The following is a 16,817-nucleotide window of genomic DNA, read 5'->3' on the forward strand; positions in this document are numbered from 1 at the left end:
CAAGCCAACCCAGTATTTCTATTCTTTATTCATTTGTGCTATGCTCTATTTTAACAACCTTTTTTTTTTCCTTCTTCAGGCTGATGCAGTTTCATTTGAAGAAATAAAGAAGTATATTAATCAAGAGGTCCTAAGGATTTTTGAAGGTTAGATTTTCTTAATAACATTTTCGAATTTTCCCTGATTCCCACCTCCCACCTACTATGGGGAATCCCTCCAGCAACATTCTCGAAAGATGGCCATGCCACAAAAACCTTAAGGGGCAGCCCATTTTATGATGGGACAGCTCTTTGATGAAAATTCTTCTTTACACAAAGTTAACTTTTGCCTCCCTGGAACTTCCTTTCATTATACCTGGTCTGTAAAACAACACAGGTAAAGTACCTGCTTGTACTCACATGACAGCCCTTTGAGTATTTTTCAATATCCCTCATACTCCTCCTTAGTTTTCTCTTTTATGGAGTAAATGTGTCTAGCTCCTCCACTATTATCACCCCTGGGAAATGTTTAATTTATAAATGACTCTCATTTACCAAGGAATATTTTGACCATGCTGAGTAGTGTCTTTTTATTTAGACCAAAGTCAGCAAACTGTACCCCCTAGCCAAAGCTATTGCCACCTGCTTTGTACAGCCTACAAACTGAGAATGGTTTTTGCTTTTTGGTGGGGAGCAGTGGGAATGAGTTATATTTTTAAATGGGTTTTAAAAATCAAAAGATATTTCATGATATGTGAAAATTATCTGAAATTTGAATTTGTTTCCATAAATAAAGTATGCACATTCCTTTGCCTCTTTTCTCTGGCTGTTATCCCACTACAGCAACAGGACTGAGCAATTGTGACAATATGGTACATAAAGGCTTAAATAGTTTCCATCTGGCCCTTGCAGAGAAAGTTCTGACCCCTGCTCTAGATACTTCAATAATTCATCCTAAGATGTATTGCTTTTTGGAAAAAAGCTTCCATATTATTCTGTTAATTCATTACGAATTTTCAGTTAACTAACAGCCCTGGATCTTCCTTATAAAAATATTTTTAAATGAGGTGTTTCTCATTATGGACTGTGTGTTTATTTTTTAAATCTAAGTGTGTGATCTTATGTTTCCTCTTATTAATTTCAAATCATTTGTGTTCATATCTTGTTCCAACCTGAAGATGTCTCTTGAAATGTTGTCTCTTGCAGAGCAGGTTGGCTGACCCTATAACTTTGTGTCATGCTAAATTTCATAAGCATGTCATCATTCTAGTTGTTGATAGAAATGTTGACTAAAAAAGCCAAGAGTCAAGGATTAGGTCTTTCTAAATGCCATGGGATTCTTTCTTCTTGTAAATCATCTTCTAATCTATTGTTTAGTGAGCTCTGAATCCATTTCATTGTCCTAAAACTCACCCTACATTTCTTTGTCTATTTGCAAGGAATTGACAGTATCACATGATTTTGACAAATGGTTTGCTAAAATCAAGATTACTCTTCTGAACTGTAAGATTTAACAAATGAATCCATGTTGGCTCTCATGGTTCCTACTTCCTTTGCTTAGCATCCATAAGCCAAAAATAGATTGTTGAATTTTTTTAAGGAATAAGATTATAAGATGCCCCAAGTCGATCTTGACTCCATTGCTTCAAACACGGACTCAGGTCTTCTCCAAGGAGTCTTGATTATTTTAAATAATAATTAGCAGTAGAGACTGAAATCTTGGTGCTTGGATGCACGTTATCTTATTTTATATGAGAACTAGAAATACAGTAGAGTAACACTGGGACTTGTAGCTACTTTAATGACAAAACAGAAAAAAATGGGGTTTTTTGTTGTTGTTGTTTGGTTGGTTGGTTGGTTTCTGAGGAGTCTCATCTGTCACCCAGGCTGGAGTGCAATGACACGATCTCAGCCCACAGCAACCTCTGCCTCCTGGGTTCAAGCGATTCTCCTGCCTCAACCTCCAGAGTAGCTGGGATTACAGGCACCCACCACCAAACCCAGCTAATTTTTGTATTTTTAGTAGAGACGGGGTTTCACCATGTTGGCAAAAAATGTTTTTTTAAAGGTCGTGAATTTATGCTGTTGATTTTAATTTACCTTGATCTTCACTAAGTATCTTTATCTTGCTCTGATATGACAGTTTACTAATACATTTGTCCACTCTTTTGTTGAGCTACCAGTAATTTTAATGTTGCCCTTAAATTTTGAGGTCTTTTCTTTCTTTCTCTTTCATTCTTTCTTCTTCTTTCTTTCTTTCTTTCTCTCTCTCTCTTTCTTTCTTTCTTTGTTTTTTTTGACCCTTGAATCAAACATTATGGACTAGACTCTAAACTTTGCTATCCAAACACTCATTTCCCCCTCAGGAAGTTTGAAAAAAAGGCAACTGTTTGAAAAAAGACATCTCAAGCTCTTCAGGGGAATACTGAAGAATATACCCATGGCTACATAATTTGCGGTGTTCAGTGCACAGTGAAAATGCTGGCGCACTTGTTAAAAAATGATTAAGAATTTTAAGACAGCAATAGTAAAGCCATAAACTAAACATGGGGCCCTATGTGACTGCATAGGTAGCCCAGACATGCTAGTCCTGGGGACAGGACATCTAGGATCTCAGATAGTATCCATGCATTTAGTTGACCTCAACCATGAAAAGAGAAATGCCAGCGTATGTGTATTTTTGAATTGCAATCTAAAGTTTTCCTTTAACTCTTAATCCCTATGGGCTGTAGTGTCTTTATTTATCTTTTATCTAAGAGAGCTTTAATACTGAACTTCAGTCTCTTAAGAGGCTTTAGATAAAATCATATATTTAATAGTAAGTAATTAACCCATCTTTTTGGAAGCTGATTAAGAATGTCAGAAAATATAACCAAGCATTTTCAGAAAAAAAAAAGTGACATGTTGAGATATAGAAGGTGTTCGTTTTACAAGTCCATCAGACACTGGATGAAGGTGTGGCCCCTGGCAGCCTGCCCTGTGCATTCAGCAAAAGAGACACTTCTACTCCCTCCTGGGGAAGGCTCCATGCTGCCCACTCCCAGGCCATTCTGTGGCTACTCTCATGAAGGGCTATCAGTCTTCAGAGGAGGTAGGTCAGGGGAGTTGGGCCACTCTCCATCTGTGTTGGGGCAGGCTCACCAGACTTCTGCTTTCTGAGAAGCTCCTCCTCTGGGTCTGGATCCTTCCTCTCTGAGTTCCTGCCCCTCCTTCCTCTGTCACAGCCCACCTGCCTGGAAGCTGACAGGTGCAGAGTCCTCCCCAGGTCTCTGGCTTCACACCCATCTCTCCTACTGCGTCTCTGTCTCTTCCAGCCTGGCCAGGTCCAGGTGAGTGGCTGGACCCCCACCAGAGCCAGTACTCCCTCAGAAACCACAGGTGTCTTAGCCTCAAGACAATATTTTAAAGCGACCCATAAGGAAACTATTTTCTGAGACTTCTAAACTCTAAGACTCCATGTGTGATAGCCCTTTCCTTTTGTCTCTCTTGACACTAGTCCAGCAAAATTGTCTTCTCCCAAACAAAACTGTGCCTGAAACCCAGAATTTAGTTATTTAGCATTTAAGTTAATTTGTCCCAAGATCATTTCAATTCACTCCATTTAATTTTCCACTTAGAAATCACCTTTTCCATGGCTTCTGAACACCATTTACAAAAAAGAAAAAAGAAAACTCCATTTTCACAAATCATAAAGCTCCAAGGTCACAATTACCATTTTCAGAAAGCTTTTTCTCTAAAAGCAAAGATTAATTTTCACATGTTAAAACAGTTACAGTTAAGTAGTACAGACAGCTAACTGCTACATTTAAGTAGCACCCGTCTCTTTCTCTTTTTCTTAGTGGTTTCACAAGAGACAGTGTCAATAACAGCTAATGCTATCTCTGCTGCACGCACCCCTGCACATCTGCAGCCTCGAGAGCCATTGTCTCCGAGCGGCAAGTCGCAGACTGTCAGCAGGGACTCGAAGGAGTCCTTGGAAGATCCTGCTCTCCAACTTTATCATCCCAAGTGTCCAGATTACACCCTCTAGTGAAACCCTAGACCAGGATGACCCAAACTTTGGGCTCTCCTCTTGTGGCTTTTTAACCCCCTTTGGGGCTTCCCAGGTGACCCACCTGGTGATACAATACCCTACAAATCTCAAACCTTGATCTATTTTCCAGGCCACCTAACCTCCCTTCAACATCCTGGTGCCCCTTCCCAAACCTAACTGTGGTGGAAAGAGGTGTCTTTTCACCAATCCCAAGTCTAGGTTCCAGATTGATCACTATGCACAAATATATATCCTCTCTGAAGTTCAATTAAATTCCCAATTTGATTGTCCAACGAGTCAAGTCCTTTTGCTAGTAAAGTGACCACACAGGACAAGGACAGATGCCATCCATGTGTCTCAGCTTAGCATTTGGCTTTAGAAGGGCTTCCCAGCTGCCAGTGATGCTGCCCACACAAATGAGGCTCTTGCCAGATCTGAGAAGTTTAATTCTTGCTATTACACTGTCCTATTATGCTTGGGAATTTACATCAACATGCAGGAAGAATTTACCAACCTATGCAGAAATGTGTACTAACATCTGGCTCTCTAAGTTCTTGAGTCAAACATAGGACCAACAAGCCCACACCTCCAGCTGTGGGAGAAAAGAAAGATTTGGGCTAAGTATTCCTGAACAATGTTTCTGCCTCCAGATTTCCAGTGTTCAGAAAATCCCCTTACCTATGTTTTCTCGATATGCATTTCATACATATATTTCATATATATATATATGCATATATATATATGAATGTGTGTAAATATGTATGATCCTGTTTTCTTATTCCAAGGTTGTAACATCTTTTCTTACCTCTCTACAACTAAGATATTAATTTTTATGTATGTATATATGTACTTGTTATATACGCTTCATCTGATAAATATACATCATTGATGATATATATATATATAAAGAGTTAAAAAATATATTTTCCACCACAGTCTCTGTTTCTTCCAATTTGCTTCTTTCTGTTTTTTTTGGTTGCAACTCTGTTGTTCAGTTTATAGGATCTCCTCAGTGTCCAGTAATCCTTGGCTGTCTGCATACATAAGAGCAGGGTTTTAAAAACCGATTGAAAGTTGTGAGCGAACAGTGGGGCTTGCCAACCTCGAGTTTCACTTAGGGTAGTCCAGATGGGCTTTTTAAGTGAGGGACCCTTAATTTCAGTGTCTTTAAGTCTTTACTCTCAGTCTGGTCAGATTCTCCAGTGGAGACATTCCATTTCCTGCCTGGCTGTGAGCTCAGCTACTTCGGATTTTCAGTTTGGAAGCCTGAGTCTCAATGGAGTCTGGGCTCCTCCATGCAGAGGCAGACTACTTACACTTTTCAGATAATAATAAACCCTCAGTCTTTTGCTAGGGATGGGGAGAGGCACCTGCCTAGCTGTATAGAGAAAGGAATTTCAACAACTACTAAAACAGGCTTTCAATCAGTGCTCCTTATTTTAGTTCCCCTCTTTCACCCCCACTTCCAGAGGTAACTTGTACTGCCAATTCTGAGCCTTCTGAGGATTTTGTAGTTTAAGTCAAGTTATTCCTCTACTTCTAGTCTAAGAGTTTAGTTTTCTTGCATTTGTTAAGTAATCACTCAACCGTCTGGTTCTCAACTTCCAAAATTGTGCTGCTATTGTCTCCTTTCATATGCTCCCCCATTCTTGTCTGTTTAGGCCTTTAAGAGGATTGTTTTGCTAGGATTCAGGAGGTAGTTAAAGCAGATCCATGTGTTTAATCCGCCATCTTTACCCAGGATAGTTCAAAGCAACAAACTCATTAAGGTGGCGAATGATTGAGACAGAGACAAGTGAAGTAGTAACCACCTTTGGGTCATAATGAACCACAAAATAAATATGAATCCACCAAATGATGCTGTTGAATTAACAGTGAAAAATGAAACTAGAATATAATTATTAAAATATCACAGGAAATTACTCTTCTGATATTTTTGCCCTTTAGGAGAGAACTATATTTAATTTTGGTTTCCACATTTAGGAGACATTTATGGAAAAGCCCTGCAACAATGGAACCAAAAAGAGATTTACAAAATAGATTGTGAAGCCTATGAGTAGAAGTTATTTAACCTGAATGCTAATATGTAACAATATGACTGATTTCCCAAGGGAAATACTCATTAACTGCTCTCTGTTTCCATAATGGGGTAGCAAAATAAAATAAATTGAAGTTATACCAAGAAAATGGATAATTAGACATTTCCATGGGCATTAGGAGGGGAAGAATTTCTGTCTTTGAAATATTTACAAATTTTGTCTGTGAAATAGAAGATAGACATAGGCCAGATGACATGTGTGTGTTCCTTCCTTCTCTAAAATACGTAGTTTATCATCACATTAATATTAATGTCTGTATTATATTAAGGAGCCAATTCTCCAAGGAAGCCAAGCCTTGGTCTCATTTGTTAGAGTGACTGCTGTGGCTTTGCCTTGGCAGATGGAAAATGTGTGTTTGGTTTATGCATGCTTATATCGGAACTCTTCAATTCCTGCCTCATTAGAAAGCATAGCCAAAAACATTTTAATTGACTGAAGATCCCTGAAAACAGAGGAAAAGCAATTAAGAATAAAGGCCTTTACAATTCATCTGGGTGCTCTGAAACATATTATTGTAAATTATAGAGCATTAGGGTAGGGTTCAGAAGAGGTAATCACCCTTATGCTAAATGACTGTTTCTGAGTGTATCTCAAAGCCAGATAATTTACAGCTAGAAGTAGTGGAAATAATTTTCTGTTTTGCTAAAAATATTAAAAACCACCAAAGTACTTCTAAACTCAATTCATATATTAAAGAGGAAAAATTAGTACTGTGAATATTTGTGTTTCGACATTGAAGGTATTTAAACAGACATGTTTCAAATTAAGAAAAATTGTGACCGGGCGCAGTGGCTCACGCCTGTAATCCCAGCACTTTGGGAGGCTGAGGGGGGTGGATCACGAGGTCAGGAGATCGAGACCATTCTGGCTGACACGGTGAAACCCTGTCTCTACTAAAAATACAAAAAAAAATTAGCCGGGCATGGTGGTGGGCGCCTGTAGTCCCAGCTACTCGGGAGGCTGAGGCAGGAGAATGGCGTGAACCCGGGAGACGGAGGTTGCAGTGAGCTGAGATCGCGCCACTGCACTCCAGCCTGGGTGACAGAGCGAGACTCCATCTCAAAAAAGAAAAAAGAAAGAAAAATTGTACTGAAATACATCTTTGAAGTGCAGAGCAGCAAATATTCAAACTGTGATTATTGAATTTCGTATTTATTGTAATGCCCCAAGTTCATAATTTGATGTAATAAAGATATTATATGTACATTCAGTATGATGATTTGTAAAACTAAAACTATATATTAATTACCTATTTGTTTTATCTATTAGTTACTAGCATAAGATATAGTAATATCAACCAAACATCCCAGGTAGATAGTGAGGTAGTGATACTGGAGGGCAGGTGATTTCTTATCACTCCTTGGGACCAGCATCCATTAGATCCCTGTTGGCCTCCCATTCATCCTTCAGTCTGCAGCCAGAGATTCTAGTCCTGTGCGGGTTGTGGTATATTTCCATTCTGCATGCTTTGTGACATGAGAATGTGAATGTAGGTGATTACTTTTCGGATAATGACAGCTAATGCTCTATATCTATTGGGGCTTTTCCCTTAATAATTCTATATGAAAAAATAATTGTTTTTCTTTCTTAACCAGTATGGGCCTGCATTGTTTTTAAATGATTGTTTTAATTGAAAACTCGTGGGAAAACAGATTTTCCTCAGAAGTAATTTACTCTTTATTTAAAAATTTACATAAAATAAAAGATGCATATCTGTTTAAGTATGCCTTTGCAATTCAACTAAATCAACTAAACTGAATGAAAAGACTGGAGAATATGGAAGTAACTCTTTACAAGACCTATATGATTTGGGCTTTGTGTTTTCTAACCGACGGCTATCGTTTCTACTGCGTTGTTGTCTGTCATTTGGTCTTTACTTACAAAATAAATACTAATTTCCTCAGTAAAAAAAACTTTTCTGGAAGATTTGTCTGCACCAAACCCAGACTGAAGTTTTTAAATTGAATATTTATTTCTTACTACACAAAAGTGTCTTTGAAAAATTGTGTGTAAATTATTTTAAAATAAAACCATTTAAATTACTAAGAGATTTTTGAAGAAGCTATGCAAAAAGAAAAAGAAAAAGCAATGCGGTTAACTTCTTGTCGTGGCAAGGATAGAGCCTCCTCGGGTCTTCTGTTTGAAATCTAGTTGTTCATACATTTGATTTTTTAAATGTGAGGTATACTAAATATAAACAAACCAAGCAATTTTAAGAAAGACTCCAGTGATAGATTGTATTTATAATGGCCCTGGAATGAGTTAATGATTTTACCAAAATTAATTTCATATAGTAGTAAAATATTCGATATGCTTTTTTTAGTTATCTGTTGCTGCATAAGAAAATACCTCCAAACTTTAGTGGCTTAAAACATTTATCTTACATTTCACATTATAAATGTTTATTATCTCACATTTTTTATGGGTCAGGAACTTGAAGTGTTGCTTAATTGTATGGATCTGGCTCAGGATCTCTAATGAAGTTGCAGTCAGGATGTCATTCAGAGCTGCAGTCATTTGAAGGCTTGACTAGGGCTGGATGATCTGCTTCCAAGTTCATGTGCGTGGCCACTGGCAGGTAGCATCAGTTCTTCCCCACATGGGCCTCTCCACAGGACTTCTTGGGTGCTCTCACTCCATGTCAACTGCCTTCCTCCAATGAGTGATCTAAGAGAGAAAGCAACTAGGAAGCCACGATGTCTTTTATGACCTCATCTCTCTAGTTGCCCACTGTTAATTCAGCCTTTTTCTTTTCACTAGAAATGAAAAGTCTAGCCCCCCTTCAAAACTAGGAGAATTAAACTCCAACTTTGGAAGACAGTGTCAAAGAATTCATGAATATATTTTAAATCACCACACATACGTTCACAACATTCCTGGAATATGCCTTAAAGTTATTATGAAATCATTTTTTAATGTGAACCTAAATTCTCTCCACATGCCATTACCAGAGGTTAGATTCCATGCTAGTGTTCTGTCCACTAGATTGTTACATCTCAGAAGCACTGAAAATTCTCAGACTTTCTGAGTGACACAGCTGGTCTGCATCTATACACAAACAACTTTGCAATCGATATTATTTGTCTAATCAAAAAACTCAGCAGTCAGACCAGTTGGTAAATTAGATGTGCTTAAATTAAAAACTAAATCTTTTTGTTTGTTTGATTTCATGTATTTTGAAATTTTTTGACATAAAATATTTCTGTTCCATGATATATTATTTTTTCTTCTATACATGAAGAGAGGATGGCTGTATTCCTATCCCAGCTCAAGCTGCCAGCAGCAATGTTGGCTGCCCAAGCTTATGGGAGGCCTGGGCCACCAGGGAAGGATGGGTTGCCTGGGCCACCAGGAGACCCTGGACCCCAAGGTAAGTCTTCAAGTGTAATATTGGCTTATTGATTTTTAACTCTCTGTATTTATAACATGTTAGTCACAGTTAAGGAAAAAAGTATGTATGTATGTCCTTTATTTATACATTACATATATAAATATATGCAATATATAAAATGGTTTCATATGTAATCTCTTTATAATATTTGACATTCTAGAAGTAGATGTTTAACTATTACTACTTCAAATTTAAAACCAAATGAGAGTTACCTGGTATTCTAAATGTATTGTAAAAATAATATTTATTATAACAATAACAGCAATAATGTGTGCTTATATATCATTATTATCTAGGAATCTTAGAATTTTTTAGGCCTCCCCTTTTGGTGTAAGTTAAGCAAGTCTCCATCATCTGAGTATCTTAAATAAACTGGAGAAAGAGTTTTAGGAGACTCAACGACAAATAGTTATTTGGTTCTAAAATATATTTTTAAGAAATTTTAGAATATTTCTGCTTTGAATACAGCTTGTGGATGGTAACTTGAATGTTAAAGAATTTTTCACGTGATTTCTAAAGCTCTTAAAACCCAACTTATATTGGCAAAAAATTTTGTTCCACTTATGACAACAAGAGACATAATCTTAAGTATAGCTTAACTAAATTAATCTGACAAGGCCATTTTCTAGAAATATGAGTAGCAATCCAGCAAAGTGGCCAAATAGGCCCAGGCTTAGAAGAGTCAACAATTCTGAAAGGGAAATATTAAATTCAGTGAATATATATCATGAAAGATAAGACCAGGAAAACTGCTTCTTCTTGTTAACCATGGAGGATCTCAGGTTCCTTCCTTGAAATAATCAAAAGCAACTTGTATAAAGAAAGAAAAGAGGAAATTAACACGAAAATTAAATAAGAATGCAGTCCAAAATAATATATATGCAAAGAAGTGTTTTTCTGTCACCAGTTTCCTTCCTACTGCTATTCTGTAATATTGAGCCTTATTTTCTGAAGTGTCCCGAGGTGACTGATGTGCCCTTCCTCTTCCGAAAGAGCAACATCTGTTCAGTTCCCAATAGCAGTGCCTGTTAGTATATATATCCTAATATAACCTTATAACCTATGACCATGATTGCCAAGTCTTTGCGTTTAATTAGCACAATATAAAACAGGAACAGTTAAAATCTCTCTAGTTTTTTTTAAACGATACATATATTCCACCATTATCTTTAGATTATAGTGAAGTTTGGCAGATTGATGAAGGAAAGAGAAAAGTATAGGATGAGGAGTAGCCCTCTATGTATACACTATTGTGTAGAGGGGGCTAATTATTATCTTTCGCTAGTTGGGTCTGTTCTGAAGTCAGAGTATATGAGACTGGCATGCAGATCTCGAAAGCTTATCTGAAAATGTGTAATGCCTCAAGCCACATGAAGAATAAGCAGCGTTAACACCAATAGGAAGAAAACTTTGGATAGATCCTTCAAACTGGTGGTTTGAGAGGACAAGAACAATGGAAAATTGAGATGATCAAGGAAAACAGCTCTGGAACTGGGGTCTCCTGTTCCACTCAAACACCTGGCTTCAGACACCTCACAGGTGCTGCAAAGGCCCATTTGGAAGGCTGTCAGTCAGAGGCAATTCTAAACCCACAGTGTCAGTGAAGCTTTTGGAAACAAGCCTTCTGTTCACCACTCCACTTGCCCTTCCTTTTGCAAAGGATTTCTATGGATTTCATCTGCTGTTGTACCTCAAAGATATTATAGACTACTTCTACTCCTGATAGGGCTTCTGGATGCAATTCTTAAATTTGGAAGATATCCCCACATGATTTCCAGTTTTTTTGTGAACCAAGGTTTACTAAAATTGTCAAAAGTTTTGTCTCCCCATTGGGTTTCTGACAACAGACATATCTTGACTACAACTTAGTAGATGTCTCCTTAACCTTTACATAATACTTTCTTTTCAGTATTTGTTAAATTTGCCTAAAATTTAGCAAAAAGTAAATAAAAATTGCAAAACATAGAATTCATTTTTAAGGAATATTTGTTTCTTAAAAATATTTGTTTTTAAGGAATATCAGTACAGTAGGCATGCTGTACTGATAATCCTGCCTAAAGGCACAGAGAAATCTCACTGAAAAGAAAGAAAATGAGAGGCTGCTGTTTAATTTTTGGTGCCTCTAGAGAAGTGCACAAGAAATTGAAGTGTTTTTCTCTAGTACATAAATAGGTGTGACATGCTCAGAAGATGCAGTTATACACGTAACTTATAAGCTTTGCTCTGCTCAATTTAAGTGTTTTTTTTCAAAAAGGAAAGAAAAAAATGCATTTAAAATCACCAGTGACCATGCAAACCTCGGATGCTATTGTCTGAATTAGTCCTCTTAATGACACAGCATGACTGAGTTTAAGAAAGGGTTGAAGTCAGAAATGCAACATAGGTTGGGAAGAAAAGATGGCTTCTGAATGTGACACCGTGTGTTCTGCCACTCATTCATCCTGTCTGATGGTGGCTCCTCTGAAATTTCTAGACGAGACATTTTGTTTTGTTTTGTTTTGTTTTCAGTGTTTGTCAGGAAAGAAATCCATTTGGTTCTGAAATACATTTTTAAGAAATTTTAGAACCTTTCTGCTAATAGAGCTTGTGGATGGTAATTTTTGAACTTTAAATAATTTTTCTTATGTTTTCTAAAGTTTTTAAAACCAAAAGTTGCTTATATTGGCAAAAAACTTTGTTCCACTTATGACAATTTGACGATATATATCATCTTAAATATTGCTTAACTAAATTAATCTGAAATGTAAAATTAAAATTAAATGGTTGGTTTGAAATATGCACTATGGAATGAGTCCTTTATTATCTTATCTTTAGGAAAGGACAAAAGTATAAAGGGGTTTCATAAGGTTTCCTGTGCTTATTCTGAGAAGCAGGAGACGTATAGAAAGCAGTGAGAAAATCGACGTCAGACTGTGAGAGGTACACAATTCATATAGAAAAAAGGAAGAGCCGCTCCTACCAAGATTCTGATCATGAAAGCTTGAGGATCCGCCTTCAGCACCCTGACCTTCTTAAAGTGAAAAGAAAGACCTTTTGGATTCTGAGTTGCATCACTTCATTTGCAGTTTTTCTAATGTTTCCAAAGGGGTGATTGTCGATGTCTTTTTTAAATTGAAAACATTTCCAGACAGCTTTTAGATTTTAGCCGTCCCATGGGGTTCTGAGTATTGGCTTCCTGCTGTGCCTTGAGAGAACTTTCCTTGGTGTCCATTCCCACCTGGGGCTTGCAGCACAGGGCCTCATGGCTGGTTCTCCCGGGTATGAGCTAAAATGTGCCACATCAGAATAAAAGAAACCCTAAGAAGCATGATTCAGCTGAGTTCCCCTATATAAACAGGAGAGGCGAATTTTCCTAACAGACGTTATTCTTTCGAGTGAGTTTTATGAGAAAACACTTCATTTAAACTTCTTCTCAAACACAGCTGATTCTCCATCACCTATTCCACCCAAGGAATAGATACCACACCTAAAACCCTACTCATTTCAGAAGGAAACTCACATGTGGGGTCAGTAGGAAAAAACAGCTACATCCATCGCATGCACCCTGCATCAGTTCCAAAAGGACAGTAGTGGGAATAGTTGTTCTTACTTGTGCACTTTTAAAGTAATTGATCATACATACTGTTTATAGGAAGCACTTGTGATGTATAGATTTGACCTTTCAAATTTAGTAGCATTAGGGGCATTTGGATATGGGAGGACACGTGTGTGTGTGTCAAAATGACTGAAGGGCACTGCTATCAATTGGTGGAGTAGAACCAGGGAGGCTAAACAACTTGTAAGGCACGAGGCAACCCCTAACCCCACCCCCACCATGCCCACCGTAAACAACTATCCCTCCTAAAATGCCAATAGCATCCATTTACTGGCCTTTTTCCGGTATGTATACAGGCGCACAGATTTACAACTTTAGAAGTAAATCTCTGGAGTCAAAACTGAAATCTTCCTACTGGAAATAAACACAGTCTACCACCTGAAAAACTACACCAAGCACCAGGTTTCATCGATGACTAGTACCTCTAGATGCTTTCAATTAGGACACTGCTGGTGTTTTATTTGTTTTCCTACATCAGCTGCAGTTTTATCAAGCTGTCATCCTGTAGAATTTTTTTTTTTTTTGAGCCAGATTTTCACTCTTGTTGCCCAGGCTGGAGTGCAATGGCCATAATCTTGGCTCACTGCAACCTCCGCCTCCTGGGTTCAAGTAATTCTCCTGCCTCAGCCTCCCAAGTAGCTGGGATTACAGGTGCCCACCACCATGCCCAGCTAATTTTTGTATTTTTAGTAGAGATAGGGTTTCACCATGTTGGCCAGGCTGGTCTTGAACTCCTGACCTCAGGTGATCTGCCCATCTTGGCCTCCCAAAGTGCTGGGATTGCAGGTGTGAGCCACTGTGCCTTGCCCATCCTGTAGACTTATCGTCTATGGAAATACATGTCTCTTTGCAGATAGACCAGCCTCTTCCAAATTTAAAGACAGGTCCAAGCTGAAGAGGTGAAAAGCTTAATTCTATAAATGGGGAAAGCTGTTATTGACCTTGTTAGCATTCCTACAAGGAGTTTTGTTATGAAGTAATGATAAAAAAAAAAAAAAACCCTACGGCTTTATGGCAGCCTTCATAATGAATGAGCTTGGGACCTTAATAGGAAATTCAAGAGTAGAAAGTACTTGTGCAATTCAGTCGCTTTATCTATTAATAACAGGTAATTATTAACCTAATGAACTGAGAAATTTGTACAAGGAAATTGTTACATTTGACAGGAGAAGGGTAAATGTTACCTTATGCAAATACACGAATCACAGTTTCTTAATTTGTAATACCACATGAACCGAAATGCATGCGGAATAATATATTTCTGCATTATATTGCAAATCTGAGAGCTGAATTTAAATGAAATCGGTAAGGTTTAGCCAATATATTCTTCATTTGGAATTGCATTACACTCTTGTTAATCCTCTTATTAATCAAAAGTTCATGTATCTTCAGTTATTATTCTTTCTTCCTCATATTTTTAGCCTGTAATCTTAAGTACTTACTGAGATAGCTGAGGATCAACTTTATAACTTTTCTGTAATAGTGGGACCTGAGTTAAACTATCAAATATACCTCAGGCAATAAATATTATTTTACTCCAGAAATGTTTAAGTAATGGATTTGGGAGGGTGGTTTCAAATGACCCTAAGTATATACATTTTTTTCCTGCTGTTCACATATGTTAAATGAAAGTCACTTATATCAAAGAAATCCTGGAAACATTTTAAATTTGAATATAGATCAACTATGGTTATTATGTCACATGTCAAAGCCACTGTTCTCTCTAGGGTCTAGGATTGTACTGAATATCTTTAACACAATTTTCAAATATAAATATGTGAAGGTTTCCTGCTGGTGGGTGTATTTCTACTATATACTTCAAAATATTTTTGACATATATTCTTTTTTCCACTAGTTTCACATTTATGATCAGGTCTTACATAAAAAGCAAATAAATACCTGTGTGGTGATTACATTGCCAATGTTGTTCAGATAATAATGTGTACATTGTATGACCTAGTCAAAGTGAAAATGATAACCCCTGCTATCTAAAAACTGCTATCTAATTCTCAACAATAATGGGAAATAATTGATCATACATACTGTTCATAGGGAGCATTACATTTTCTCCTCCTGCCATGTTCTACTGTAACAGCACACCTTTATGAAAAGGCACAACTAAATCACAGCCTACTGTTTCCTACTGAGATGCTCTCCTGCTGATATCTTTGCTGTGTGTCCACATGAGTCTGCACGGCTGCTCTGTCCATTTAGGACAAGGAGTGATCTTTAAGGGGCTGTTTAAGTATGAAAAAGTTGGAAATAAAAACTCTATTTGCCATCACTGTGAAACTCTTACAGCATGGAACCTTTTATTCAAACAAAGTATTACATGGGTGCCAATATATAAAATGCAGATAAAAATGCTTTATGCTTTTTATAAGCAGGGATAATGACTTCTGGAGACACAAATTTCTCTGTACTCTTGTAGCTCAGCCAATAGCAAGCATATTAGATAGTAAGAATAATTTTGTTTTAAAATATAGACAGATCTTAGACCTAATTCATTTTGGTTAAAATATCTTAAGTTGATGAAGTGCATTTGGGAGACTGTCAGTCTCCTCTCTTGTTTCCTAGCTTTGCTGAAGCTCCTTTGGAGTTATACACTGCCATGTTCAAACATGGGGTGGATGTTTAAACGTTACTGTGAGAAGATATAATGTTTATAGTTGATCATTCGAACATAGACCTGACTTTTTAGATGAGTTAACCCACATATACTCATGCTCTTGCTATCATTTATTAGAATCTTGAATTATTTGTTCCTTTCATTTCCTTTAATTCTTGGAATAAGATCCATATTCCTATTATATTATCTTGTTCTCATTTTAAGCAAGACTCTTTCCGTATACTTCTTTCATTTAGCCTATACCTTGCCTTCAATCAGAATTCCTACTGAAGAGGGCTCACACAGCTTGTGATAGCTATTTGCAAGATTGATTTATTTAGGTGTCATTTTCAGAGCCAAAATCTCGCTATCAAGAGTATAACTAGTTGGGGCTGGGCATGGTGGCTCATGCCTGTAATCCCAGCATTTTGAGAGGCCAAGGCGGGCAGATCACCTGAGGTCAGGAGTTTGAGACTAGCCTGGCCAACATGGCAAAACCCTGTCTCCACTAAAAATACAAAAAAAAAGAGCCAGGAGTGGTGGTTGAGTGCTTGTAATTCCAGCTACTCAGGAGGCTGAGGCAGGAGGATCACTTGAACCCAGGAGGTGGAGGTTGCAGTGAGCCAAGATAATAGTGCTACTGCACTCCAGCCTGAGTGACAGAGCAGGACTCCGTCTCAAAAAAAAAAAAAAAATAGTTTAACTAGTTGGAACTTTTTATAGTAATTGCATGTTTTTTAAGATCCTCATTGCCCTATTATACCCAATCTGTTTGATATGTAAGTTTAATATGTGGTTAATGCAAAACAGTTAGCTAATATACTATTTATTTTAAGCACATGTATCACATAATTATCACAGACTCAGAAAATGGTTCTTCTCTGTGCTGTGTTGCCATAGAACCCTTTTTGTGTGTCTCTTTTTTATATATTTCTCACTTAGGCTACAGAGGACAGAAGGGAGAAAGAGGTGAACCTGGAATTGGGCTGCCAGGGAGTCCAGGTCTTCCTGGGACTTCAGGTAAGAGGGATATTGTCTTCACAACACAAGCAAGCCTTTACAAATGAGAACCATGCTTCTCCCCTAGGGTCCTTATATGTCAAGTCGAGTGAT

The 16,817-nt window shown here is 37.5% G+C and overlaps 1 protein-coding gene across 5 annotated transcripts in view; it reads left to right on the forward strand.

The window, feature by feature from the left end:
• COL19A1 (collagen type XIX alpha 1 chain) overlaps nt 1-16,817 on the forward strand; it is a 339,181-nt gene that overhangs the window by 317,610 nt on the left and 4,754 nt on the right. For 4 of the 5 annotated variants that reach the window (XM_001135236.6, XM_016955766.4, XM_016955765.4 and 1 more), the window contains 3 exons: nt 80-146; nt 9,352-9,480; nt 16,647-16,724. In XM_001135236.6, coding sequence (XP_001135236.3) covers nt 80-146; nt 9,352-9,480; nt 16,647-16,724 — 274 coding nt within the window. Of the gene's footprint in view, nt 1-79; nt 147-3,817; nt 4,104-9,351; nt 9,481-16,646; nt 16,725-16,817 lie in introns of those variants that run through there. The other variant, XM_063813156.1, reaches the window with a different exon arrangement.

Source organism: Pan troglodytes, chromosome 5, assembly GCF_028858775.2.
Source record: "Pan troglodytes isolate AG18354 chromosome 5, NHGRI_mPanTro3-v2.0_pri, whole genome shotgun sequence".
Lineage (NCBI taxonomy): Eukaryota > Metazoa > Chordata > Mammalia > Primates > Hominidae > Pan > Pan troglodytes.